Source organism: Kogia breviceps, chromosome 4, assembly GCF_026419965.1.
Source record: "Kogia breviceps isolate mKogBre1 chromosome 4, mKogBre1 haplotype 1, whole genome shotgun sequence".
Classification (NCBI taxonomy): Eukaryota; Metazoa; Chordata; class Mammalia; order Artiodactyla; family Physeteridae; genus Kogia; species Kogia breviceps.
The window spans coordinates 173804537-173832412 of NC_081313.1; the positions used below are offsets into that span (position 1 = coordinate 173804537).

At 51.6% G+C, this 27876-nt stretch overlaps 2 protein-coding genes across 4 annotated transcripts; one reads left to right on the plus strand and one right to left on the minus strand.

Annotated features, from left to right (window-relative positions):
- Positions 1–190: 190 nt before the first annotated feature.
- Positions 191–19042, plus strand: IL27RA (interleukin 27 receptor subunit alpha). Of its 2 annotated transcripts, none has more exons than XM_059060497.2 (14): positions 191–486; positions 929–1046; positions 5035–5192; positions 5275–5432; positions 6955–7114; positions 7419–7492; positions 11203–11386; positions 11482–11667; positions 13791–13892; positions 13972–14130; positions 17333–17458; positions 17851–17944; positions 18134–18227; positions 18351–19042. In XM_059060497.2, the coding sequence occupies exons 1-14, from the start codon at positions 387–389 to the stop codon at positions 18603–18605; spliced, it is 1968 nt and encodes a 655-aa protein (XP_058916480.1). In that variant the 5' UTR covers positions 191–386; the 3' UTR covers positions 18606–19042. The 2 variants fall into 2 exon arrangements, with proteins under 2 accessions (XP_058916480.1, XP_066888779.1); XM_067032678.1 differs by having other exon boundaries at positions 219–486; positions 17333–17457; positions 17913–17944; positions 18351–18695.
- A 149-nt stretch (positions 19043–19191) lies between these two features.
- On the minus strand, positions 19192–25011 carry PALM3 (paralemmin 3). Of its 2 annotated transcripts, XM_067032680.1 has the most exons (6): positions 24991–25011; positions 24016–24096; positions 23349–23491; positions 23126–23210; positions 21390–21435; positions 19192–21293 (listed from the first exon to the last, which is right to left on the minus strand). In XM_067032680.1, the coding sequence occupies exons 3-6, from the start codon at positions 23462–23464 to the stop codon at positions 19429–19431; spliced, it is 2112 nt and encodes a 703-aa protein (XP_066888781.1). In that variant the 5' UTR covers positions 23465–23491; positions 24016–24096; positions 24991–25011; the 3' UTR covers positions 19192–19428. The 2 variants fall into 2 exon arrangements, with proteins under 2 accessions (XP_066888781.1, XP_066888780.1); XM_067032679.1 differs by having other exon boundaries at positions 19334–21435; positions 24991–25003.
- Positions 25012–27876: the final 2865 nt, after the last annotated feature.

Below are 27876 nucleotides of genomic sequence, written 5' to 3' on the forward strand. Positions count from 1 at the left end.
AAAAAAAAAAAAAAAAAAAGTTCCAAAGGACTCGGCAGCCTGTGTGTGCGGGGGCGTGGGGGCGTGGGGGCGTGGGGGCGTGGGGGCGTGGGGGCGTGGGGGCGTGGGGGCGTGGGGGCGTGGGGGCGTGGGGGGGAGGGGCAGGTGTCTGCGGAGCTCGGCCACGCCTCAGCACCGCCCACCCCCCACTACTCCTCCTCAGCCCCTGCGAGGGACTTTCCGGCGCAGCGAAGGGGCGGGGAGCCGAAGCGCAAGGTGCGGAGGCGGCTGTGAGGGGTGGCTTCGCTTCCCGTTGCTGCTCGGGCGCTGGACCCTGAGAGCTGAGCGGGCGGCGCTGCAGCGCTGGGCCGGGAAGGGCCGGGCCGGACTTGGGGCGCGGGGATGACATGCGGGGAACCCAGGCCGCTCCCTTCCCTCTGCGGCCGCGGCCGAAGCTGGTTCTGCTGCCCCTGTTGATGCTGCTGTTCTGCAGGACTCGGCCCCAGGGTGAGTTACGGAGCGAACTCGTGTCGGCGCTCTGCCGCCGCGCTCCGCAAAAGCGTACGTCCTCGAGGGTGAACCGCAGGTTTGTGGAATGAGTGACAAAGGTCCGGATGCCACTCTGCTCCCCCCTGGGGCAGGGACCGGGCGATGAGAGGAGTTGGGGAATGGGCGGCAGCGAGGTGGGAGCCAGGGTCCGGGGTTGGGGGGTGGTAGGGGAAAGGGCTCTTCGGGTGGTAACAGGATGTGGCTGGTAGGGGGAGGGGAGGAGTTATGCCCGAAGCCTGGGGAGCGGTGCCCAGCGCCCCCTTCCAGCTGCTCACTTCCGTAAGGGACCCTGGATCGCCCTCCACAGTTGTCGGGGATGGGGGGAGTTCAAGTTCTGGGGTGCGAGAGAGGCTGGGGGAATTGACCCCCTTCCCTCGGACTCTCCCTCCTCCCTCTCCAGGCAGCCCTGGGCCACTCCAGTGCTATGGATTTGGACCCTTGGGAGACTTGAACTGCTCATGGGAGCCTCTTGGGGACCTGGGAGCCCCTTCCACGCTGTACCTCCAGAGCCAGAAGTAGTGAGTACAATGGAGTGATTAGGGGAAACAGAGGCTTTGGAAGAGTGACCACCCAGGATCTAGACTTCTCAGGTTGAGAGGACCCATCAGTCCTGCCCACCGGCACCACCCAGCCCTGCTCCACTCTCAAGCCCTTCAATTCCAGGTTCCCTCATTTCCTTGCTGTGTTACCCTGGACCAGTCACTTTCCCTTTCTGAGCCTCTGTTTCTTCCTCTATCAAGTAGTGATAATAGTGGAACCTGCCTCTCAAGACTGGTTCTGAGAATTCAATGAGTTAGGCACTTGGGAAAGAAAATGCTTAATGATTAGAAGCTGTTTTTATTGCTGTTTTTATTGCCTTAGGCAAGTAGCTTAACCTCTCAGAGCATATGAAAAGATCATTTGGTCTGGTGCTGGGGATGCAACAGTGAAAGAGACACAGAAAGCCTCGTGGAGCCCACATTCTGCGGGGGTGACTGATGTTGCTTCACAATGAATCACACCTGGAAACACAAATTCATTTCAAATTTGGCTACGTGAGAGGAGAGGGAAAGGAACATTTGAAGATGGGAACTGGGATGGGAGGCTGGTCTTTTATTTTTTTAACGATGGTAAAATACACATAAAGTTTACCACCTTTTTTTCTCAGCCTTTTAAAAAATTTTATTTATTTATTCATTTATTTAATTTTTGGCTGCATTGGGTCTTCGCTGCTGCACACCGGTTTTCTCTAGTTAATGAGAGCGGGGGCTACTCTTCGTTGCGGTGCAAGGGCTTCTCATGGCGGTGGCTTTTCTTGTTGCGGAGCACAGGCTCTAGGCACGTGGGCTTCAGTAGTTGTGGCACACAGGCTTCAGTAGTTGTGGCTCGCAGGCTCTAGAGCGCAGACTCAGTAGTTGTGGTGCACAGGCCTAGTTGCTCCGCGGCATGTGGGATCTTCTCAGACCAGGGCTCGAACCCGTGTCCCCTGCATTGGCAGGCGGATTCTTAACCACTGCACCACCAGGGAAGCCCTCTCAGCCTTTTTTAAGTGTACAGTTCAGTGGAATTAACTACAGTCACGTTGTGCAACCATCACCACCATCCATGTCCAGAAGGGGTGGGGGACTAGGGTTTTAATTGGTAGAGGATGAGGGCATAAGAGGTCTTCCCCTTTTTTTTTAAACGAGGTGAAATTCACATAACATGAAATTAACCATTTGCAAGTGCACAGTTCAGTGGCATTGAGTACATCCACAATGTTGTGCAACCAGTGCCTCTATCTAGTTCCAAAACATGTCCATCACCCCAAAACGAAGTTCCATCCCCAACAGCAGTCACTCCCTATTCCCTGGCAACTACTGATCTACTTTCTGTCTCTGAATGTGCCTGTTCTGGACATTTCACATAAATGAGATCATATGGCATGTGGTCTTTCGTATCTGGCTTCTTTCACTTACCATGTTTTTCAGGTTCATTTATGTCGTAGCGAATCAGAACTTCATTCTTTTTTTGTGGCTGAACAATATTCCACTGTATGGATATACTATGTTCATCCACTCATCTGTTGATGGACATTTGGGTTGTTTCCACCATTGGGCAATTGCAGTTGGGCGATCATGACTAGCACTGCTTTGAACATAATGTGTACAAGTTTTTGAGTCCTTATTTTCAGTTCTTTGGGGTGTATGCCTAGGAGTAAAATTGCTGGGTCATATGGCAGTTCTGTGTTTAACTTTTTTTTTTTTTTTTAAATGTTGGGGGTAGGAGTTTATTAATTTATTTACTTTTGCTGTGTTGGGTCGTCGTTTCTGAGCGAGGGCTTTCTCTAGTTGTGGCAAGCGGGGGCCACTCTTCATCGCGGTGCGCGGGCCCCTCACTATCGCGGCCTCTCTTGTTGCGGAGCACAGGCTCCAGACGCGCAGGCTCAGTAGTTGTGGCTCACGGGCCTAGTTGCTCCGCGGCATGTGGGATCTTCCCAGACCAGGGCTCGAACCCGTGTCCCCTGCATTGGCAGGCAGATTCTCAACCACTGCGCCACCAGGGAAGCCCTGTGTTTAACTTTTTGAGGAACTCCTAACTTTTCCGCAACAGCTACACCGTTTTATGTTCCTACCAGCAACATAAACACATAAAACACATGTGTTTTTGTTGTTTTTTTCTGAAGGCCTTGATTTGAACCTTTGAAATCCAACCCCTTGGGATGTCCTCAGCTCCTCTCTCTCTCTCTCTCTGTCACCCACATCTGATCCATCAGCAGGCCTTGCCAGCTCTACCTTCTACATTATCCAGAATCTGGCACTCCTCACTTCCTCAGCACCCACCACAGTCCAGTCCCCATCATCGCTGGCCTGCACCGTGCGGTCACCTCCTCCCTGGACTCAGTTTCCACTCTAAGCCCCACAATCTGTTGTCCACCACAGCATCCAGAGGACACCTGTGAACTTCTGTTTTATTATTTTTTTAATATTTATTTATTTGGCTGTTCTAGGTTTTAGTTGCAGCATGTGGGATCTTCGTTGCAGCATGTGGGATCTAGTTTCCTGACCAGGGCTCGAACCCGGGCTCCCTGCATTGGGAGCACGGAGTCTCTTTTTTTTTTTTTTTTTTTAAATTAATTAATTATTTTATTTTATTTTTGGCTGTGTTGGGTCTTCATTGCTGTGCGCGGGCTTTCTCTAGTTGTGGCAATTGGGGGCTACTCTTCTTTGCGGTGCATGGGCTTCTCATCGCGGTGGCTCCTCTTGTTGCAGAGCACGGGCTCTAGGCGCGCAGTATTCAGTAGTTGTGGCACACAGGCTCAGTATTCGTGGGCTTAGTTGCTCTGAGGGGCATGTGAGATCTTACCGGACCAGGGCTTGAACCCTGGTCCCCTGCATCGGCAGGTGGATTCTTAACCACTGCACCACCAGGGTAGTCCCACACCTGTGAACTTCTGAATCAGGGCATGTCCCTCCCCAGCTCACAGCCCTCCAGGGCTCCTACCTCCCTCAGGGTAAAAGCCGAAATCCTTCCTGCAGCCCATCAGGCCCTGTATAATTTGCCTGTCACCTCCCTGCCCTCACCTCCTCCCACTTTCTCGCTCAGTCACTCTACTCCAGAGTACAAGCCTCCTCCTCACTGTTCTTCGTAAAACACCAGGCACAGTTTGGCCTCAGGAGCTTTGCGCCAGCTTCTCCTTCTTCCTAAAATGCTCTTCCCCAGGTATCGCGTGGTCCCACACCACATCCTTCAGGGCTTTATTCAAATGTCTCATCAGAGAGCTTTGCTGACCCCGTTTCCTAAAATAGTACTGTCGCTCTTCATCCCATCATCACACTGAATCCTCCTCCCCCTGCTTTATTGTTCTTTATATCGCGTATACCACCATCAGTTATATATTTATGAGTTTCTCATCTGCCTCCCTCCCCCACTGGAACACCAGCTCCGGATAGTGGATCCTTGCCTGCTTTGGTCATAGTCCTATTCCCAGCTTCGACAACAGAAATATGTATTTGCTGACTGAACAGTTGCATAGAAGTAAATGTGCGTATATGTAATAGGTGCTCAGTAAACAAAATAACCAATGCTCATATTACATGTGTTGTGCCCCTGACACTTGCTGTTCTAAATGAAGTCCATTTCTCATCTCATTGTTCCCCTCCCCTATTCAGCCCTTGCAGCAGGCACTTTTTTAAAAAGACATTTATTTACTTATTTATTTGGCTGTGCTGGGTCTTAGTTGCGGCACACTGATCTTCGTTGGGGCATGCAGGATCTAGTTTCCTAACCAGGGATCGAACCGTGGTCATTGGGAGCACCGAGTCTGAACCACTGGACCACCAGGGAAGTCCCTCAGGAGGCAGTTTTATCACCCTCGTTTTGTAGATGAGGAAACTGAGGCACAGAGAAGTTAAGTTGCTTGCTCAAGGTCACACAGCTCTGAAGCAGGAGAACTGGGATTTGAACCCAGGCAGAAAATATGTTATCATTACAGCTCTGGGCCCAGCCCACTGTATACTGCCCTGATTCTTGCATCTGTCCTCACAGCCATTCCAACAAAACCTGGACTGTGGCAGTGCCTACTGGGCAGAGCTGGGTGACCATTCCACGGGAACAGCTCACCACGTCTGACGAACTCCTTGTCTGGGTGGCCGAGGCAGGCCGACCTCTCTGGCCCCCAGTCTTTGTGAACCTCGAAACCCGAAGTAACAGGCGGGAGTGGGGGTTTGCTATGTGTGGGGTGGGTGGTCTTGGAGGCCCTGGCTCAAAGCACCTCCCCTTCCTCAGTGAAGCCGGATGCCCCCCAACTGTACCCTGATGTGGACTTCTCAGAGGATGACCCCCTAGAGGCCACTGTCCAATGGGCCCCTCCTATGTGGCCACCCCATAAGGTCTTGGTCTGCCAGTTCTACTATCGAAGATGCCAGGAGATGGCCTGGATGCTGGTGAGTGTCAGGGACCCTTTTCCCCCACCCTACTCTGGGCGGGGCCTGGGACATCATTACCAAATCAGACACCTAGCTCAGAGCTCATTCCTCAGCTGGGCCTGGAGTCTGTCCACATTCCTCACAGAAGGCCTGTACATGCATCTTGTTCAGCTAAAAAATGTTCCCCCAAGATAATCTATAAATTCCATGCAGTCCCAATCCAAATTCCACTTGGAATTTTTTTTTTTTTTTTTTTTTTTGGCCACGCCGCGAGGTTGCGGTTGCGGGATCTTAGTTCCTCGACCAGGGATTGAAGCCGGGCCCTCGGTAGTGAAAGCAAGGAGTTCTAACCACTGGACCTCCAGGGAATTCCTTCCACTTGGAATTTTTGAGAAACCCAGTAAACTTCCTCTAACATTTTTGTGAATATTAATTGAATTTGAATTTGAATTATCAAATCCTCAAATAGCTTACATTAACCTTAGAATAAGAGGTTAACAGCAGACACTTAGCATCTACTGTGTGTCAGACACTGTTCTAAGCTGTCTATTGAATCCTTATAAGAACTCTTTGAGGTAGATGTGTTTTATGCCTACCCATTTTACAGATGAGGAACAGAGCCTGGTTTTCAGTAAACACTCAAAAGTAATAAAAGCAGCTCACATTTCTGAGCACCTGCCACGCATCAGGGCCCAAGCTAAGCAATCTGCGTGGATTATCTTGATGAGTACCCCCAACCTCCCTATATTGTAGATGCTTTTAAGATCTCTATTTTATAGTTGGGGAAGCTGAACCTCAGGGAGGTTAAACAACTTTCCCAAGTTCACACAGCAAAAAATATGGAAGACAACTCCAGTGCAAAGGGACCCCAGGAGTTGGGGAGCCTGCCCTTGCACTTTAAGAGCACAGCACCAAAGTTGCAAGTATCTTTCATCTCATATCTCATTGGCTAGAACTTAGTCACATGGTCTCACCTGATTGCAAGGGAGACTGGGAAATGTAGTCTTTATTCTTGACACACATGTTCCCGACAGATACTCAAGGGTTCTATTTCCAAAGGAAGAAGGGGAGAATGGATATTGGGGATAACCCACTGTCTCAGTCACGGCTTTTCATGCAAAACACTACAATATAGAGCAGAGTTGTTGTCACTGTGAATATTCATGCAATTCAGAGGAATGCTAAGATGCAGACTTTGCAGTCTAACTGCCTGGGTATGAATCTCAGCTCCAGAACTCACCAGCTATGTGACCTTGGGTATGTCACTTCCCCTCTCTTGGCCTCAGTTTTCCTCATCTGTAAAATGAGAATAATATTAATAATAGAATCTACCACCTACTGCTATACCTGGCACAGAGGATAATCAACTTGTCTCTTTTTTCCAGGGATTGTCCCAATTTTAAAACCAAAAGCCCTGTGTCCTAGGAACCCACTTGATCCCAGGCAAAGCAGGACAGTATTGGTCATCCTATTGACATATAAGGCCAAGTGCTTTCAATTCAATGTTCAGCCTCATCACTCTGCCCTGTCTCTCCCCCAGCTGGAACCAGAAGTGAAATCCATACCCCTGACCCCTGTTGATATCCAGGACCTGGAGCTAGCCACTGGCTATGAGGTAATTGGCCGCTGTCAAGTGGAGGAAGAAGAGGATCTGTGGAGCGAGTGGAGCCCCATTCTGTCCTTCCAGACACCACCCTCTGGTGAGGATCTCTGGGCTTACCCCTACACCCTCAGCCCCTCTCCTGGAAGTCCGGCCAATCATGCCATTCTCATTTGTCATATTTTATAGTTGGGAAAGCTGAACCTCAGAGAGGTTAAGCAACTTTCCCAAGCTCACACAGCAAAAAAAAATTAGAATACAACTCCAGTGCAGTGGGACCCCAGGAGTCAGGGAGCCTGCCCTTGCACTTTAAGAGCACAACCCCAAAGTGCCCGTATCTTCCATCTCATATCTCATTGGCTAGAACTTAGTCACATGGTCTCTCCTTTTTTCATCTTCACCAGCTCCAAAAGATGTGTGGATATCAGGGAACATCTGTGGGGCACCAGGCGGACAGGAACCGCTGCTTCTGTGGAAGGTGAGTTGTGAGGACCATGTCTCTGCACATGTCAGGAAACCCCAAATAACAGTGATGTAGAGGACTTCCCTGGTGGTCCAGTGGCTAAGGCTCCACACTCCCAATGCAGGGGGCCTGGGTTTGATCCCTGGTCAGGGAACTAGATCCCACATGCTGCAGCTAAAAGATTCCTCATGCCACAACGAAGATCCTGCATGCCGCAACTAAGACCCAACATAGCCAAATAAATAAATATTAAAAAACCAAAAAACAATGATGTAGGGAATTCCCTGGTGGTCCTGTGGTTAGGACTCTGGGCTTTCACTGCCGAGGGCCTGGGTTCAGTGCCTGGTTGGGAACGAAGATCCTGCAAGCTGAGCAGTGGGGCAAAAAAAAAAACAAACCAAGAAAACAAAAAACAAACCCAAACCAAGCCACCCCCCACCAAAAGAATGATGTAAACAAGACAAAGGTTACTATGCTGCCTTGTTGAGGTTGCTTCAGGGCTTCAAGGAGGGGATGCTCAGAGAGGTCCTGGCGTAGTGCTGGGTGCAGAGAAAGCCTCCACCCATGTTGGCTGAATCTAGGAGATCTGAGCTGAGACATGAAGATGGGTACAAGTGTTCCAGTCAAGGGGGACACCAGGTGCAAAGATTTAGAAGCAAGACTAGGCTCAGCTCCACAGAATATAGAAGAATATGCTAAGGACTTTGATGCTAGTATTAAAGGGCATTGTGAGATGACAGACAAGAGTGAAACAGTCCTCACTGATGCAAATCTGCTGAGCACCTACTGTGTTCCAGACATTGCAAGGCCCTGGCTCACGGTAAATATGGCAAGGAACAAAACAACAGGGCTCATACTTTCTTGGGCCACACAATCTAATATCACTAACTTTAACCATGCATAATACTTACAGAGCTCTTACTATGTGCCAGGTCCTCGCCTACAACACTTATTTACGTTAACTAACTTTACAGATGAGAAAATGAGACACAGAGAGGCTACCCCAAACCAAACAACAGCTAAGTGGCAGAGCTGAGGTCCTCTGGCTTTCAAACCTTAATTTTGAAATTAAGGCAGTTTCAGTGCCTCTGTTTTATTTTTTTTTAATTCATTTTTTTTCTTAATTCTTTGGCCATGCTGCATGGCATGTGGGATCTTAGTTCCCCAACCAGGGATCAGACCTGTGCCCCCTGCGTTGGAAGTGCAGAGTCTTAACCACTGGACTGCCAGGGAAGTCCCTTGTGCCTCTATTTTATAACACATACTTTGTAATGCCCCCTTACTATACTGAAATGAAATACATAGCTAATACAACCCATATATACATATATTTTAAAATGTGTATAATACAGTGTGTTGTATTATAGCATATAGTGTATTGTAATATTCAGTAGAAAATAAAGGGGAAATAAGGCTACTACATAATGGCAAAATATTCAGTTTACCAGTATGATATGAATACTAAATCTGTATGTACCTCATAACGTGGCTTTAAAATACATAAAGTAAAAATTGACAGAACTACAAGGAGAACTCTATGAATCCACAACCATCGTGGGAGATTTTAACATACCCCTCTAAGTAATTTCATAACAAGCAGCTGGCAAAACAAGTCAAGATCCAGAGAATCTGAACATATGAATAACAAACAACCTAATGGACTCAACATAGGAAACATCAGAATATGCATTCTTTCCATATGCAAACAGGACATTTACCAAAATCATCCACATGCTAGGCTATTGAGCTGGTTTCCAAGGACTTCAAAGGGATGAGGTGATGCTGGGCACATTGAAAAATTCTCTTATCAGAACATAGATTGTGCTGGAAATAGATAATAAAAAGTGCTTAGAAAGTCCCCATATGTTCAAATATTTTAAAATTCAGTGAATGTTAAAACCAGGTCCCCAAAGCTTTTGTATTTATACATCAAAATGTGTTTGGTTCTAGGATCAGTTAAAATTATTAGACAGGGTTTTTCATCTACAGAAGTTTCCAGTTGGGATGACCTTCAAAAGTCACAAGGGATGTGGGACAGTTTTTTTGTTTCTAGGAGAGGGTAGTGTCCCTGGCTCTTGCCCATCAAATACCAATCGCTGAGGCAACCAAATATTCTCACAAGTTTCCCCAAAGCACTCTGGAGGGTACTATCCTCTTTGCTAGGCATAATTACTCCTCTATACAACAGTGGGAATTTTGCAGTCCCTAAGAACTGCACACGACAGACTAAGGTAAGGTGAGGGAAGACAGGGTCATATAAGTGCATGGTCAGATCCTGCCTGTCTTTAGTCAAAACTTTTTAAAAAAAATTTTATTATTTATTTATTTTATTTTTATTTTTGGCTGCATTGGGTCTTCGTTGCTGCACGCGGGCTTTCTCTAGTTGCGGCGAGCAGGGGCTACTCTTCATTGTGGTGCACGGGCTTCTCATTGCAGTGGCTTCTCGTTGCAGAGCATGGGCTCTAGGCACGCGGGCTTCAGTAGTTGTGGCACACGGGCTTAGTTGCTCCGTGGCATGTGGGATCTTCCCGGACCAGGACTCGAACCCGTCTCCCCTGCATTGGCAGGCAGATTCTTAACCATTGAGCCACCAGGGATGTCCTAGTTAAAATCTGATAATTTGTTTGTCATGGTTTTTCTTTTTGCATTAATTTTTTTTAATTAAAAATAAAATTTTTTTTTGACCACGCCGAGCCGCATGTGGGATCTTAGTTCGCCGACCAGGGATCGAACCCACGCCCCCTGCATTGGAAGCGGAGAGACTTAACCACTGGACCGCCAGGAAAATCCCTGCATTAATTTTGATTGATTAAAATATTGCATACAACAGGGTCCTACTGTATAGCACAGGGAACTATATTCAATAACCTGGATAAACCATAATGGAAAAGAATATGAAAAAGAATGTATACATATGTATAACTGAGTCACTGCTGTACAGCAGTAATTAACACAACATTGTAATTCAACTATACTTCAACTACAACTATACTAAAAAATAAAAAATTTTTTTAAAAAAAATATTGCATTATGGGCGTTCTTGGTGGGGCAGTGGTTGAAAATCTGCCTGCCAATGCAGGGGAGACGGGTTCGAGCCCTGCTCTGGGAAAAGCCCACATGCCACGGAGCAACTAAGTCCGTGTGCCACAACTACTGAGCCTGCGCTCTAGAGCCCTTGAGCCACAACTACTGAATCCCACGTGCCACAACTACTGAAGCCCGTGTGCCTAGAGCCCGTGCTCCGCAACAAGAGAAGCTACCGCAGTGAGAAGCCCGCACACCGCAACGAAGAGTAGCCCCCGCTCGCCGCAACTAGAGAAAGCCCGCGCACAGCAACAAAGACCCAATGCAGCCAAAAATGAATAAATAAATTACAAAAAAAAACCCACTGTAAAAAAAAATATATATATATATGTATATATATATATATATATATATATATATATATATATAGCATTAAAATATAATTTATCTTGATTGGATTTTTGGTATCTTCTCTTGTTTTGCCGCCAAGGTGAGTGCCTCACTCACCTCACCCTAGTTCTGGCCCAGGAGCTGTATTCTAATTCCATCTCTGCCACTGAGCCACTCTGAGACTCGGCTTCTTCATCTTAGAGTGAAACAAAAATATTTCACAGACTGGTTTGTCAGATGACCTCACTGAGAAGCACAGTATGTACCTGATAAATGGGAGATCTTAACCACTTCTTCCCCTCATCCCTCAGGCCTCGGGGCACTGCGTGCAGGTGAGCTACAGAGTCTGGTTCCAGAGTAAAGATCAGGAGGTGATCCAGGAGGAGACCTCATGCTGCAGCTTCTCCATCCCCACTCAAGCGGAGTGGGCTGGGGTGTCCGCCATCAACGCCACAAGCTGGGAACCTCCTACCAACCTCTCTTTGGCCTGCTTGGGTAAGAGGCTGTGAGCTTCCTCTGAGCAATGCCCTGGAGGTGCAAGAGGGGACTTCCCGAGTGGACAGCTGAGATTTCTCCTCCTCATCCTGTAGGTCCAGGCTTTGCCCCTCATGGTGTGGTGGTCAGCATCATCCCTTCAAGCTCGGATCTGCTGGTGACTTGGCAACAGGGGTCCGGGGAGCTGCAGGAGCATGTGGTGGACTGGGCTCGAGATGGTGACCCCCTGGATCTCAACTGGATCTGGCTTCCTCCTGGAAACCTCAGTGCTGTGTTGCCAGGTGAGGCCCCAGGACACCTGGGTTCCCATTTCAGCTGTTGGAGAGCAGACTGATGGCTGGATTTGCAGAAGATAGTGTTAAAGTATCATTAATTCATGTAAGAAATATTCATTGACTACCTGCTGTGTGCCAGGCCATGTTCTAGACACTGGTATGCAGTGATGACAGCTGATGTGTATTGGCATTTACCATAAGCATTAAATCATTCAAACTTCCTTATAAAGTAGGTTTCTGCTATTATCATACAGTTAAAGAAAAAGGCCCAGAGAGGTTAAGCAACTCACCTGAGGCCATACAGCAAGTATGTGGTAGAACCAGGATTTGAACCACATAGTCAGGCTCCTAAAGCTAAACCCTGAACCATCACCCTACTCTCCTCTCAGCGGTATCCCCACCAACATCTCCATCCTCATCTTGTAGGGCAGGCACCCAATGAAACAAAAAACAAGTACATCTGTAATGTAATTGGGACAAAGTAAATCAGGGTAAGGGAGAGGAGGGAGGATGGCTATTTCAGAAAAAAAAAAAATTAGGAAAGGCCTCTCTGGGAAAGTGGCATTTGAACTAAGACCTGAAGGAGGCAAGACAGAGAGCCATGAGGATGTCTAAGGGAAAAGCAAGAGGGAACAAACAGTGCAAAGGCCCTGAGGCAGGATTGTGCCTGATGTGTTAGAGCAGCAGTGAGGAGGCCAGCATGGCTGGAGTGGAATGAGCAAGGGGGAAAGTGGGAGGAGGTGAGGGCAGGGAGGTGATGGGGCAGAGTGTGCAAAGCCTCGTGGGTCATGGGGAGAACTTTGGCTTTTGCTCTGAGTAAGGTGGGAGCCGCAGAGGGTTCTGAGCAGAGGAAGGATGTGTCCTGACTCAGGTGCTTACAGGCGCCCCCTGGCTGCTGTGGGAGGGACAGACTGTGAGGGCAGGGGTTGGAGGTAAGAGACCCAGGAGAAGGGACTGTGTATGTCCAGGTGGGACATGGTGGGGACTGGGCCAGGTGGGGACCAAGGAAGGGAGAGAAGCAGGCAGATTCTTGTTGGGGAGTCTTAGAGCAGAATTTTGGGGACCCATTTGGATATGTTGCACCTCATGTGCTCATCCAAGTGGAATTGTCCATGGGGCTATCAGATACTCAAGTCTTAGGTCTAGCAATAAGTTCTAGGCTGAGATTTAACACTGGGCAGTCTGTCCTTGGTGTAAAGAACTTGGGAGAGCATGAGAAGGTGTTGAGCGAGAGATTTAGGACAGAGTCCCAGGACCCATACGTATATGTGGACAGAAGAAGAGGAGCCCCAATTCTGGAAAATTCCCAGCTGTGGAAGGCCGTATGGCAGCATTCGGTTTGTTGTTTTTTTTTTTTTCTGGTACGTGGCCTCTCACCGTTGCGGAGCGCAGGCTCCGGACGCGCAGGCTCCGGACGCGCAGGCTCCGGATGCGCAGGCTCAGCGGCCATGGCTCACGGAGCCAGCCGCTCAGCGGCACATGGGATCTTCCTGGATCGGGGCACGAACCCGTGTCCCCTGCATCGGCAGGCGGACTCTCTACCACTGCGCCACCAGGGAAGCCCCGGCAGCATTCGGTTTTGAGAAGGGATTTCAGGAGCCTTACTTACTGTAATGGGTGGTGTCAGGGCCCCACTCAAAGTCCAGCATTTGACTATCTCCCAGCCTCTGGCACCTGCATTCCTGGCCTGAGGGCTTTTTCTGATCTGAAGCATTTTGCCTGCCTGGACAGCTGGAAGTGCCGGGGAATCAAGGCCCCTCAGATGCAGCTCTCTGCCAATGACTGATAATGGTTGATGGATAAATACCCCTGCTCCCACCCTCCTGGGGTGGGATGGAGCTCAGGAGTGCTGTCTGCTGCCACATAGAGTTCACCAGCGGGACTGAGCCTTGGTTGGACATGTGGGGAACTTGTTCTCTGACGCCTATTTATTGGGTGACTTTCCTTCCCTGCTTCACTTCCCCACTGCCCTATTGGTGTTTTCTGGGGTTGTCCCAGATAAATTACATTTATTCAAATTCTTGTATCAAGGTGTCCTTCTGGGGACACAAATGAAGATTCCTACAAAATAAGAAACGAGTCGGGGAGGGGAGCCAACTCTAACTGGTCTTTGCTCCTCCCCTACTCAGGGGATTTCGAAGGAGGGGTCCCCTACCAGATCACGGTGACAGCAGTCTCTCCTTGGGGCTTGGCGCCTGCCCCCTCAGTCTGGAAGTTCAGCGAGGAACTAGGTAAGTGGGGGGGGGGGGCTGGAGGATGGAGGGTCCTGGAACCCTGGGAGAACTTGACCCGCTGACTTTCTCTCACCAGTACCCCTGGCAGGGCCAGTGCTTTGGAGACTCCAGGATACCCCCCCAGGGACCCCTGCTGTAGCGTGGGGAGAGGTCCCAAGGCACCAACTTCGGGGCCATCTCACCCACTACACCCTGTGTGCACAGAGTGGGACCAGGCCTTCTGTCTGCATGAATGGTGAGCTCCACTGCCTCCTGCCCCTGCTCCCAGCCCCCACAAGACCCACCCATCAGTCTACCCCTCCCCTTACCCCCAGATGGGCCCCTTTGGCTCCCGCTCAGCCCCTGGGAGAACACACGCTATCATGGGTTCCCTAGTGGCTAATAACCCTGGTGTGGCTATCAATGTAATAGACTGTCATTGGGCCATTAAAAATGAAGACTCCGATCTATATTTATTGACATTGAAAGATGCCTGTCATATTTTATTAAGTGAAAAAGATAAAAGGATTGTAAAACTTTGTGGGATGGTTCCATTTTTGTAAAATAAACCCAGCACTGAGCAAAACAGAGGCACAAATATGAAAAGAAATTCCCCCACAATGTCAATAGGGACTGTAGGATTACATATGATTTTTAAAATTTATTTATTTATTTATTTGGCTCCATCGGGTCTTAGTTGTGTCATGTGGGATCCCTGACCAGGGATTGAACCCAGGTCCCCTGCATTGGGTCTTAGCCACTGGACTACCATGGAAGTCCCTAAAGATGACTTTTATTTCTTTTTTTTTTTTTTTTTTTTTTTTTTTTTGCGGTATGCGGGCCTCTCACTGTTGTGGCCTCTCCCATTGCGGAGCACAGGCTGCGGACGCGCAGGCTCAGCGGCCATGGCTCACGGGCCCAGCCGCTCCGCGGCATGTGGGATCTTCCCGGACCAGGGCACGAACCCGTGTCTCCTGCATCGGCAGGCGGATTCTCAACCACTGCGCCACCAGGGAAGCCCTATTTCTTTCTTATACGTTTGGGTGTAGGCTAAATTTTTACTCTGGGCACAAATTCCTTTTGTGTGTGTGTGTGTGTGTGGTACGCCGGCCTCTCACTGTTGTGGCCTCTCACGTTGCGGAGCACAGGCTCCGGACGCGCAGGCTCAGTGGCCATGGCTCATGGGCCCAGCCGCTCCGCGGCATGTGGGATCCTCCCGGACCGGGGCACGAACCCGCGTCCCCTGCATCGGCAGGCGGACTCGCAACCACTGCGCCACCAGGGAAGCCCCAATGTGTCGGTTTTTAAAAAAAGAACAGATAACTTTGGTAATTAGAAAAAAAGGGTATTTTGAATTTTTATTATTTTTTGCTTTTTCTTTTTATTCTAGCTATATGAGATGATGGATGTTAACTAAACTTATGGGAATCATTTCACAATATTCATAAAGCCAAACCGTTACACTGTATACCTTAAACTTACACGGTGATGTTGTCAATTACATCTCAATAAAACTGGAGTGGAAAGGGTAAAAAAGATATTTTAAAAAGGAATTTGTGGGCTTCCCTGGTGGCACAGTGGTTGAGAGTCCGCCTGCCAATGCAGGGGACACAGGTTCGTGCCCCGGTCCGGGAAGATCCCACATGCCGCGGAGCGGCTGGGCCCGTGAGCCATGGCCGCTGAGCCTGCGCGTCCAGAGCCTGTGCTCCACAACGCGAGAGGCCACGGCAGTGAGAGGCCCACGTAACGCAAAAAAAAAAAACCGACACATTAAAGAAGTATACTCAAGTATATCATCATTCTCATCATTTCACTGATATTGACAATGCAGCTTCCATATTTTGCCATGTGTACGTTAACATAGAGATAGGAGTTGTGTTTTCTGAAAATTTTAAACTTTTTTATTATAGAAAATTTCAAGCACAAACAAAAGTCGAAAAAATAATATAACAAATCCTTGTGTACCCACCATCCAGTTTCAATGGTTTTTTGCATTTTATCAATCTTGTTTCAGTTTATCCCCACACTTTTTTTTTCCTAGAGTCTTTGGCATCATTTCACCTCTAAATAGTTTGGTACTTCAGCATTTGTCTCTAACCGATAAAGCCTTTTTTTTTTTTTTTTTTTAACATAGATACTTTGCCATGATTGCACCTTGCACAAGTATATAGATACCATTAGATTAAAAATCATATATATTTATGTGTACATGTACCTATAATTAAAGGAGGACTGTGTTATAGGCCCCTGAAGCTTATGAACGTGATGTTTTGCAACTTTCTTTTTCTCACCTGATGATTTAACTTGGACATCTTTCTATGGCAGTATATCTTGATCCGTATTCATGTCTCCTGTAATCCTATAACAAACCAAAAAGCTGCTTCCTCTCTTGGCTTAAAAACCAAAAAGGGCAATTCAGTTAAAAAGTAAACAGAAACAGTTCCGGGAGGTGCAATGTATTCCCCTCGTCTGGGGTGAATTTCACTTCGCTGGATTCTGTGCAGGTGAGGGATTTGATACTCATGCATCCTTTCATCCTTTCATTTATTCAAATATACAGTTGACCCTTGAACAACAGGTTTGAACTGCACAGGTCCAGTTATACATGGCTTTTTTCACTAGTAAATAGTACAGTACTATCTGTGTTGGGTTGAATCTGCAAATGTGGAACTGGGAATCCAGAGGAACCACAGATGAGGGTGGACCATAAATTATACTGTACTTAGATTTTTAAAAGAGTGGAGGGTCGGCACCCCTAACCTCTGCATTGTTCAAAGGTCAACTGTATATCTTTTTTTTTTTTTTTTTTGGTTTCGTTGGGTCTTTGTTGCTGCGCACGGGCTTTCTCTAGTTGCGGCGAGCGGGAGCTACTCTTTGTTGCAGTGCACGGGCTTCTCATTGCGGTGGCTTCTCTTGTTGCGGAGCATGGGCTCTAGGTGTGCAGGCTCAGTAGTTGTGGTGCACGGGCTTAGTTGCTCCACGGCATGTGGGATCTTCCCAGACCAGGGCTCGAACCCGTGTCCCCTGCATTGGCAGGTGGATTCTTAACCACTGTGCCACCAGGTAAGTCCCCTGTATATCATTTTTGAGTGCTTTCTAGGTGCAGGCACTGATCCAGGTGCTGGGAATATGGTCCTCGTGGAGTTAACTTTCTAATGGGGGACATGCAGGTATAGACAAAGTAAATAATGTCTAAGCAGTGTATCAGATGGTGATAAGTGGTGGATAGAGAATAAAGCAAGGAAGATGAGTGGTGAAGCAAGTGCTATTTTAATCGCGGGGCAGGGGCGGTCAGGGAAGGCCTCACTGAGAAGGTGAACTTGCAGCAAAGAGCTGAAGGAGATGAGGAGGGAGCCATGTGGATATCTGGGGGAGAGTGTTGCAGACAGCATGGCACGTGCAAAGGTCCTGAGATGGGACTTGACTGCCTCCCCAACCGCTCTGGGTGTGTCCTTCAGTGAGTGGCAGCACCCGGACCATCACCCTGCCCGACCTTCACTGGGGTACCTGTGAGCTGTGGGTGACCGCGTCCACCATCGCAGGACAGGGCCCACCGGGTCCAAGCCTCCGCTTTCACCTACCAGGTACGGGCCTGGGGCAGGACTGCCATGGGAGGGGGCCCGGAGAGAAGGGCATTGGAGGGGGTTATATGTAATCATTACTGAACTTCAGGGGGTGGACAACATTTAGACTTTGGGATGTTGATGATGCATTTTGATGCAGCTAAATACTGCTGTGGATTATCAAGCAATGTGTGTCTCTGACCCTTTCACCCCATCCCTGACCTTGACCTTTTCACAAGCCCCACTCCCACCCCAAGATTTCCCCCACCCTTAGCCCCTACCCATTCATAGGCCCCGCCCCTTTATCCATCCACCTCCCTTACCCATTCCCAGCTCCACCCATGAGCCTTACCTGACCCCTCCCCACCTCCCTGGTGTCCAGATGTTCTTCTGCCCCTCCCCCCTCCCTCCAGATAACACCCTGAAATGGAAAGTTCTGCCAGTTGTCCTTCTCATATGGGGTTTGCTCCTGACGGGCTGTGGCGTGAGCCTAGCTACCTCCGGAAGGTGAGGCTGTCAGACACATTGGTCTCTGCCCAGGTTGGGAGGGCAGCTGGGCATTAGCTGAGCTGGGGGAGAGATGTGGTAAGGGGGGTGATGCTTCAGGGCTCTGTGACGTTCCTGGACCCTACAATCTGGGCATGGGTGTCTAGCCGCCTGGATTCCCTGCGCTGACTCTTCTTACCTGCTTGCCAGGTGCGTCCACCTGCGGCACAAGGTACTACCCCACTGGGTCTGGGAGAAGGTTCCTGATCCTGCCAACAGTAATTTCAGCCTGCCCCACATGAAGGTGAGCAGAAAGCTTGGCTTGTCGGGGCCCTCTGGGGGATTGGGGAAAGCTCGGACAGTGGGGAGTAGGTGAGAATTGGAGCATAGGTATGAGGGGAGGAATCTCAGCCTCTTCTCTTCCCAGGAGGTGCCCCAGGCCCAGCCCCCTGGGGACTCGCCCATCCTGGAAGTGGAGGAGATAGAGCGGGTACCGATTACGGAGGCCCCCCAGGCCTCAGCCCCACTGGACTCTGGATATGAGAAACACTTCCTGCCCACACCCGAGGAGCTGGGCTTTCTGGGCCACACCCCGGGTTCCAGGTTATGGACTGAACCAACCCCAGGAGGGGAGAGGGGTGCTCATTTGACAGATGAAGACACGGAGGCTCAAAGAAGCTGAGTCACTTGCCTGAGGACACCCAGCCAAGGAAGAGCTGAGATTGAAGGACCCCCTACAGAAAAGGGCCTGGCCCTACAGGGAGCAAAGAAAAATATATAAAATCCAGAGTGGCAGCTGCCTCCCCAAATCTGTCCTGCTGCTGTAACAGAACTGTAGTTGGGTGCACTCCCAGCCTCCCTTGCAGCTAGGTGCAGCCATGGACTGAGTTCTTATGAGTGGAACATAAGCAGAAGTGACATGTGCCTAGAGTGGGTCTGCGTGGGGGCTCTTCCACATTCCCTTCTGTTTCCCATGAGCTGGAGCACTGCTGTGCCCTGTGATCCAGCTTTGGCCATACCCAAGGTGAAGGTGGAGCAAGAAATGGAAGGGAACCAGAGTTCCTGAGTGATTGCATGGATCAGAAGTGCCCAGAGAAATAAATTCTTTCTGTTTTGATAGCTACTGTAGCTTGAGGTCTTTTTGTTACAGCAGCCATATCTACACTCTCACTGATTCATGATCTTTGATTCTAGCAGAGTGAAGCGCTCCACTTCCCACCAGGAGATGGTGAGGTGGCTCTGTGCCAGCAACACACACACTCACACTGTCCAAATGCTCAACATTTTATTTTCAAGTATAAAGGCTTTGTCACAGAAGGGGGCCAGGGTCACAGGCAGTGGGCAAGGGGTCCAGAAGCCCAGGTGGAGATGGACATGTGGACCAGCTGGCTCCCAGGTGCCATCACCAGTCCCATGGTGCCCTGTCTGCGCCTGGGACCATCTGCTGATGCCAAGAGGCCGAGGTAGCTGTGAGAGGAGCTGTGAGTGGGGTAGAGGGCGTGGGCTCACATAACCGCACAACACTGGCACGTCTTCTGCTTAGAGCCACTCGCCTCTTCGCCCTCAGGAGGGGCAGGTGGCTCCGGCTGTCGGGCAGGCGCATAGGTGGGCACGGTGTGGGCACTGGGATTGGCCCGGGGCTCCTCCACCTGAAGCAGTGGCTGGCACTCAGCAGGCTGCTCCTGAGCTGGGGTCTCTGCCAGGAGGGGGATGGCATCCCCAGAGGGGTCCTGGCCCTCATCAGAGGTTTGGGGCTTCACTGCTTCTGCTTCTGGGGAGCCTTCCTGCTTCTCCTGGGGCTGCTGTCCTTCTTCCTCCGGCCTTGGCGCCTCCTTGGCCCCCAGGGGAGCCACTTCCTCACTCACTTCCTCTGCCTGACATTCCTTTCCTCCTCCTGACTCGCTCTGCTCTTCTGGACTCAGGTCTTCCTTGACCCCTTGAGTCTTCTCTGTCTGCAGTGGCTTTTCACCTGCCATTCTCTCTGCCTTCAGTGATTCCTCCTCTCCTTTTGTCTCTGCCTCCGACGGCTGCTCACCGCCCGTCCTCTGTACCTTCAGTGATTCCTCCTCTCCTTTTGTCTCTGCCTCTGATGGCTGCTCACCGCCCGTCCTCTGTACCTTCAGTGATTCCTCATCTCCTTTTTCCTTTCCCTCCAAGGCTTCCTCACCTCCTATTCTCTCTACCTTCAGTGATTCCTCATCTCCTTTCTCCTTTCCCTCCAAGGCTTCCTCACCTCCTATTCTCTCTACCATCAGTGATTCCTCACCTTCTTTCCTTTCTGTCACCAATAGTTCTTCAATTGCCTTTAACTTTTCCTCACCTCCTTTCTGCTGTACTCCCAATGGCTCCTCCCCTCCTCCCCTCTCTGCCCTCGGAGGTCCTTCAGCTTCTTTTCTTTCTGCCAACAGTGGTTCGTCACCTCCTCCCATCTCTGTCTCCACCTTTTCCTCAACTCCTCTCCTCTCCGGCTCCACGGATTCCTCGCTTCCTTTCCTCTCCACCACCAGGGACATCTCTGCTCCTTCTGGCTCCGTGCCTGCCTTTCCCTCACTTCCTCTCTTCCCCGCTGATTCCTCCGCGCACCTCCTCTCCGCCTCCCACGTCTCCTCCCCGCCTCTGCCGCCTGCCCCCAGTGGACTCTCAGCCCTTCCCTCCCTTCCCAGTGCCTTGGGCCCTTCCAACCCCTCCACCAGCAGCTCTTCCCAGTCCTCACTGAGGGTCACTCTCTCCACCCAAATGAAGGACCCCTCCTCTCCTCCAAAGCCCCCCTGCCTGTCACCATCAGGGCTGCCTCTGGGGGCACCTTCCCCTTCTCCAGAAGCTCCTCCCCCCGGTCCCTCCTGGAGCCTCGGTGAGCTGGTCTGTGCAGCCTCCGGGCCTCTGCCCGCCTCCCCCATGGCCTCTGAGTCGCTGCCCTCTGTGCCTCCCACCCCTTCCCAGACCACCTCCACGATATCCCTGTCCTCCCTGACCCACGAAGGCAGCTCTGGGCGTCCGGCTTCCTGCCTCTCCCCGATGGCCTCCATGACCATCTCCTCCACCTTAGCCTCCAGCTCCGGGCCTGTGGGCACCGTGATACAGTCCTCCGTGGCCCTCAGCCCCTCCCAGACCACCTTCACCGTGCCTCCCCCTTTGGCCTCATTCACTCCCCCATCAGATGCTACCACTCCCTGCCTCGGCTCCTGCTCCAGAGGGGGGCTGGATCCAGGGCAGGGGCCATTGGCTTCTGAGGAGGCCTCTGCTGCCCCAGGGACCCTCCTTGGGGCTGGTAGAACCCCGACAGACTCATCTCTGGACTTAGAGGGGGACTCTGGGTATGTGCCCACTGGTCCGGCTGGTATGGAGGCTCTCTTGTTTAGATCAGTCTGGCCTGGGGGCGTCAGGGGAGAAGGGGAAAGGAGAGATGGGACAACAGAGTGAGATTCAGGCCCTTCCTCCTGCGACCCCCAGACCTCAAAACACCCACCTTCAGGACCTGCCTCCACGGTGGGCTGGGATAGAGGACGGTGACCCTGCAGGGATGTCAGAAACAAGGTCAGGCCAACCCACATCTCCACTTCCAGCCTCCTGCATACCAGTTCCCCTCCCCCTGCTCAAACACCATCGATGGCTCCCCATTACCTTCAGGACCAAACCCTCTATTGTACCTCAGCCTTCCTCACCTGTCTCATCTCCCTCTGCTCCACTGCGTTGCACACAGTAGGTACCCAATCAATATTGTGGCCATGCAGCCAATTCCTCTGTATTGGGGACCTACTCTGCCAGCTACTGAGGTTACTTAAGGGACCCTTAAGCCTTTTGCTATTGGAACTTACATTCCAGTGGGAGGAAGCAGGTAATAAACATAAAACACAAATTTGTAATTCAGGGAGTGAGAAGGGCTATGATAGGAAAAAAAGAAAAGAAAAGAAAAGCAGGATAAGGGGCTGGGGAATGCCTGGGAGGTGATGGGGTGCCTCCTTTAGGTATAAGCTGCAGGAGGGCCTCTCGGAGGAGGTGACATTGAACAAAGGCCTGAAAGGTGAGAAGAGCCAGCCTTGAGTGAAGAAGTGGGAAAGGGCATTCCAGGCGAGGGGACAGCAAATGCAAAGCCCTGGGGCTATAGTGAGTTAGGCAAGTTCAAGGACTAGAACAGAGGGTCAGGGTGGCTAGAGTGGAGTGAGGAAGGGATCAAGGGAAAGATGAGCCCAAGGGAGGGGAGCTGAGGACAGCCCTGCAGGCCACCTATGCCAAACCCCACAGATCTCCTATCCTCCCCTCCTCTTTCCAGCCTCTAGGCCTTTGCCTGGGCTGTTTCCTCTGCCTGTATCCCCGATTCCCTTCCAGATTCAGCATAGATGCCACTGCCTCCAGGAAGCCGTCCCTGAGCCCCCAACCTCACTCAGGTGCTTCTTATGAGCTTCCCCTATATCCTGGGATCCCCCCTCACAGACTCTTTGCGCCCCATCTCCCCAGCTGGACCGTGAGCTCTCTTGGGCCAGGAATCATACCTTGTGCACCTCTAGCAGGGAATTCCCGGCTTAGACTAAAAACCCAACAAGTGCTTCCTATCCCAATTAAAGGTCTCCTCTCCCCTTTTGTCCTGAGACAGGCACCTGGGAGGCAAGGTAAAGCATCAGGGAGAGGTGGGGACTGTGGAAAACCCACACCTCACTGTGGCCAGGTGCAAATGTTACTGGATCTTTGGACTTCAAGGACAACCCAGACAGCCAGATTTTACTGTGAAGTTGTCTTGGTTTTCAAAAACCTGTATGTTGTATGGCCTGCGTTGTATCTTAATAGAGGCATTACCAAAACAAAACCCCAAACTCCAAAAGCCATGTAGGTGCCCCAAATCATGAAAGCATCTCACGGGTGACCCTTTCCCACCTTTGAGACTGAATTCCATGAACACTTCCCCACATTTGCTGACTGCTTTCCTCATTCGGGTCCTATCGGCAACCATATATCAAAACAGTCCCTTGTGCCTGTTCCGGGTACTAAGCTATGATCTCACCGACCCACTCTCACACCTCTTCCAGGTGTGTGCTGCTGTTATGCTCATTTTAAGAGATGGGGAAACTGAGGCTTGGGCAAGGAAAGCGACTTGCCCAAGACCACAGAGCAGAGGACCCAGAATCTAAACTGTGCTTGGAGAGGTCCTGCTTTGGGGTCGGCCTGCCACACCCCCTCCTCCCACCGCCTGCTCCCCTAGCTCCTCACCTGTCGGCGCCAGGTGGGCCTGCCTGTGGGCTTGTGCTGGGCACCCGTGGACGCACTTTGTAACAGCTGCAGCTGGGACTGGAGTCTGGGGAAGAGAAGAGGCTGCTGGGAGCCTGGACCTCAGGCCTATGGACCAATCCCACCCGAAGTGTCAACTGGAGTGGGCTGAGGGGCCTGGCCTAGTCAGGCTGGGGCAAAGCTGTCAGGCAGGGGCCCTACTCACGTGAACAAGCTGCCTTCCAGGTTCCGGATGCGGGCCTGAGCCTGGTCCTCAGGTGACTGGGGGTCCTGTGAGGCGGGGTCCTGGGGCTGCTCTGGCTCTTCAGCTGCCCCGTCCATTAGCCAGCGCTCCCGGAGAGACTTCCTCTGGGCATGGGAAGAGGCACATGGACTACCCCACCTCATGTAGCGCCCCCCTCTGGATGTCCCACTCTGGGCAGATTTCTTATTGCCCTACAACCACCCAGATGGGACAGACATTTCTCCCTCAGGCTGGGATACGTGCCCCAACAATGCCAGGTGGGGCAGACACCCCGTTACCAACCCATAGCTTTCCCACGCTGGAAAAAAAAAAACACCCATCAACCTCCCCAGCCTTTCCAGAATGGGACAAACACCCCCAAAGGTGAAATCAATGTCCCTATTAGCCCCTCCCTACCCCAAAGCGGAACAAACACCTCCACTGTCCCCATACTCTTCCCAAAGGTGGAACAAATGTCCCCATCACAACCACCCACTCTCCCAAGCTGGGGAAGACGCCCGCCCCCAAAACTGGAGCCAATGCCCCCCTCCATGTTTAGACAGAGCCTCCTTTGGTTCCCAGAACTGACTCTCACAGACACCCCCACTTCATGGCCCGGGCTAAGCAGGCGCCCTTGCCCGCCCCCAACCTTGAGCCGCTCCACACGGAGTTTCTCCTCCTCCAGCTCCCGGTGCGCGGCGCGGATCTCCTCCTGAAGCCGCCGTTTCTCCTGCGCACGGAGGACCCGGAGCTGCCCGCGGGCCGGGTGGGGCCGGGCGGGGCCGCCTTCCCCCCTTCCCCCCTCCCTCCTCCGCCCGGCTCCCGGGGGCTCCCGGGACTCCCGGGACTGCAAGCCGCGCGGCGGGCGGAACACAAGTCGGGGCCCCAGGCCGGGAGGGGGCTGCGGAGGTCCTGACTCAGCAGCGGGTGGGGGCGGGGCCGGCGGGGGCGGGGCCGGCCGCGCCTGGGATGCTGCAGAGGCCTCGTCCGCGCGGAGCTGGGGTCTGTGGATGGGAGGGCCTTGGAATGGGAATCCGGGGGTAGGGGGTGTCTGAGATAGGGGGTTAAGAGGGACGGGATTCAGAGAGATGGGGGTCCAGATATGAGGATCAAAGGGAGGGGACTAGTGAAATGGGGGGGGTCGGAAATGGAGGTGCAGTCATGGGGATCCAGCGAGACTAAGATGTAGAGAAGGGGTCCAGAGAGTGGGGGTTAGTGAGATGGGGGGGGGATTCAGAGAGATGTGGTCCACAGAGATGGAGATTTAAATATGGCGGTTCAGAGAGATGAGGTCCAGATATGGGGGTCTGAGAGATGGGGGTCAGACATGGGGTATCTTGGAGACTGGGGTTCAAGAATGGAGCATCGGATGCTATAGATTTCGAGAGTGCGGAGTTCGCAGCTCTCCATTCTAGGGGTGTCAGTGATCAGAGGAACTGGGGAGCGGAGGGGCCTGAGGATTTAGGTGGGGCGCCCCGAGAAAGGCTGGAGCTGAGGGTCCTCCCCGCACCTTCAGAGCCCTAGGCCCGCTACCTGTGATAGGAGGGAGGAGAGGAAAGGGCTTGGGGCAAGGCTAGGGTTGCCCAGGGCTCCAGGCTTACCGCACTGGTAGGGCTTCACTTACCGCGATGACCTCTAGCCGCTGCCGATAGAGGGAGCTCTCTGCCATGGGCCTGCAGGGAGAGGGAGGGGGCTGCCAAAGGGGTCTTCCAGGGGCCCACACCTCAGCAGGCTCACCTCTCGAATACCCCTCTCTGAGCCAAGATCCCTGAGCTGCTTGGAAACCAACCAAACCCCAGCACTTTCCTTTATTTCCCCTTTGCACCTGGGAGGAGTCGGGGCAGAGGGCAGGGGTTCTGTGAGGGAGAGAGAGCAGAGACCATGACAGACTGAGCTAAATCCCTTCCTACGCTTGACAACACCTCTCCGAGCCTCAGTTTCCCCATCTGTAAAATGGACCGGGATAGCTTGACCCTCACCTTGCAGAGAGAGATGGCCTTGCAAGGAAGTATCCATGCAGGAAAAAACTTAGGACATAGTGATCCAAAATCAGTAGCATAGTTTATTATTAATAATAATTTTAGGGAATTCCCTGGCGGTCTGGTGGTTAGGATTCCATGCTCTCACTGCCGAGGGCCCGGGTTCAATCCCTGGACAGAAAACTAAGATCCCACAAGCCATGTAGCGCAGCCAAAAAGGAAAAAAAAAAAAAAAAATTTTAAATAATTCCCATGACTAATAATGTTTTTGATTAGTTAGAATAACCATTCCCAGAAAGTCTCGAATCCCACCAAACCCAAACATGCTCTGTGTCTCTTTCGGTTTCCACACCCTTTCTGGACCTTGGCTCCTACTCAGCATGCCTTAAGTGCTGGGGGGTGAGGGAGTCTGGGGAGAAAAGTGTCCATCCCACCATGGACACAGGCCATTGCCATGGTAACTCCGGAGTTGCCTCCTCCACCTGCAAGCCACCATCCCTGGGTGCAAGGGTCACCAGGTCACACTGCCTAGTGCTGGACTCTGAACTGGGAGGAGGGGGAGGGTGACTCACCGTTTAGGGTTTAACCTGAGATTACCCCCATTGTTGTTCTCCTCAAGGCACCCCAGAATCCCCAATTCCCAGCCTCCAGGGCCACCCCTAGTCCATTTGGGCTCCCCCTGGAAGCTGGAGGCTGACTGGTACCGCAGAGCACTTCAGGGACAGTCATCGTTACATCAGCCTGTCATCAGAGACATGCGTTGAGCACTGACTATGTGCAGGTGCTTCACGGGCCAGTATCTAGAAGGATGTATCTGTCTGCCTGTTGGCCCTGACTCTTAGCCCAGTGTGGGCACAGAGCAAGCCCTCAAGCATTTATTAAGTTGAGCACGAACTAACCTCATTGCCCAAACTCTGGTGGGGCCTCCCAGATCTTCTCTGGCCTCGCCATGAAGGTATAATAGTGAGTTCACATTTAGCACTTACTATATATAGCACTCTAAGTGCTCTGTGGGGCTTTCACTAGGCTCCCACCGCCACCTCCCCCTCCACCTCCCTGCCCTGATCTTGAGACACTGGAGTCAACTTTTTGCTGAGTTGACACTCCAACTGAGAAGATAATCAGCCAACCATTAGCCAGTGCACACCATGTGCCAGGCACTGTAAAATGCTTTACTCACAGTAACTTATTTAACCCTCTCTACCATCTTAGAAGGTAAGTATCAATAGTAGCACTGTCCCCATTTGACGGATGAGAACACTGAGGCTCCCAGAAGTGGCAGAAAGACTTGTCTAATGTCCCTGAGTCAGGATTGGAACTCGGGGCTCTCAGATCCCAAATACTGGGAACACTGTGGGGAAGAGGGAAGTCTAGGCATCCTCCTCTTGACGGCCAGGAGACAAGAGATCAGTCTGGGGTGTCCCCAATTCCAGTTGGGGCAGGATGCTGAAGTCATGCTTTACAAGGTATCCCAAAGGAAGCTCAGACCCCCTGTTAAGAAGTTTGCCCCTGGGGGGAAGGCTAAAGTCCCCCCGCTGCTCTCCCACCCCCAAGATGTAATCTCCCTGCCTCTTCCTTGCTGGGGGGAGGATCAGATTCCCATTGCTAGGCAACCAGGTTTGTAGTTGGTGAATAATGCAACGGGGAACCCAAAAGAGTGAAGAACCAAATTGGGGTCCCTGGGGGGGAGCCCCTTTTCCAGAACTCTTGACAAACCTCTGGAGCCCCTCCACCCTCTTACTTTAAAAAGCCCTCACACCTCGAATATTTAAATAATCTGCACATTTCGTTAGACGTTGCTTATCTCTAACTCTACAAGAAGAACATTCACGATGGTGGCTTTTTGCCCCACCAGGAACAGTTGGCGGTCATTTCATTAAGCAGGTGATCGTTTCCATTTTGCCATTCTCTTTCCCAGTTTAGGAGCTTTTAACTTTTTCCTGTTGGATCTCAAGCATTTCCTCCCACCCTGGACACTGAGGGATGATTCTAGAGGCAAAACATAGGAGTGAGAGACCTTGACATTCCCTGCCCCTCACCCAAGTAATAGCCCCACCCCCCCAGGCTGGACTTTGGGCTTGGGGCCTGCCAGCGGAAAATCCCCAAAAAAGAAGGGGGTGAGGGTTCACACCTCCCACCCGACTTTCTGGGGAGGGGGACATTGAAGAAGCCTGGGGGGTTGGCCGACGGCCGCCCTTCCCTCTCCCTGGCCCCCTTAGGAGAGGCTAGCTGGAGCTCTCACCTCCCCTGCTCCGTGGAAAGGCCAGTGTCTTCCATGAGCCCCTCCCAGGCCCTGCCCACTGGCCCCCCTGACCCCAGACACTTACATGGGTGTGGCCGGAGACCACACCTGGCTTTGCAGGGCCATCTCTGCCCAGAAGCCCACGTTCTGGTCTCTGAGTCCAGGACCCACCACCCGCTTGCCGAAAGGTGCCCCGGAGTCTGTGACTTGGCTGTCGGGAGTGGGGGGGGGCTGCAGGCAGGCACTGGGAGAGCTGGTCCAGCTGGTTTGGGCCAGGAGGCGGGAGACG

Bases quoted from the DNA above. Each gene is read 5' to 3' on its own strand.
- PALM3 (XM_067032679.1), bottom strand. From the start codon at position 23,464: ATGGACGGGGCAGCTGAAGAGCCAGAGCAGCCCCAGGACCCCGCCTCA. The intron at 23,211-23,348 runs GTGAGTAGGGCC...TCTCTTCCCCAG, and splicing joins CTGGAAGGCAGCTTGTTCAC to ACTCCAGTCCCAGCTGCAGC. The intron at 21,436-23,125 runs GTGAGGAGCTAG...ACATCCCTGCAG, and splicing joins GGCCCACCTGGCGCCGACAG to GGTCACCGTCCTCTATCCCA.
- IL27RA (XM_059060497.2), top strand. From the start codon at position 387: ATGCGGGGAACCCAGGCCGCTCCCTTCCCTCTGCGGCCGCGGCCGAAG. The intron at 11,668-13,790 runs GTGAGGCCCCAG...TCCCCTACTCAG, and splicing joins CCTCAGTGCTGTGTTGCCAG to GGGATTTCGAAGGAGGGGTC. The intron at 13,893-13,971 runs GTAAGTGGGGGG...TTCTCTCACCAG, and splicing joins GAAGTTCAGCGAGGAACTAG to TACCCCTGGCAGGGCCAGTG.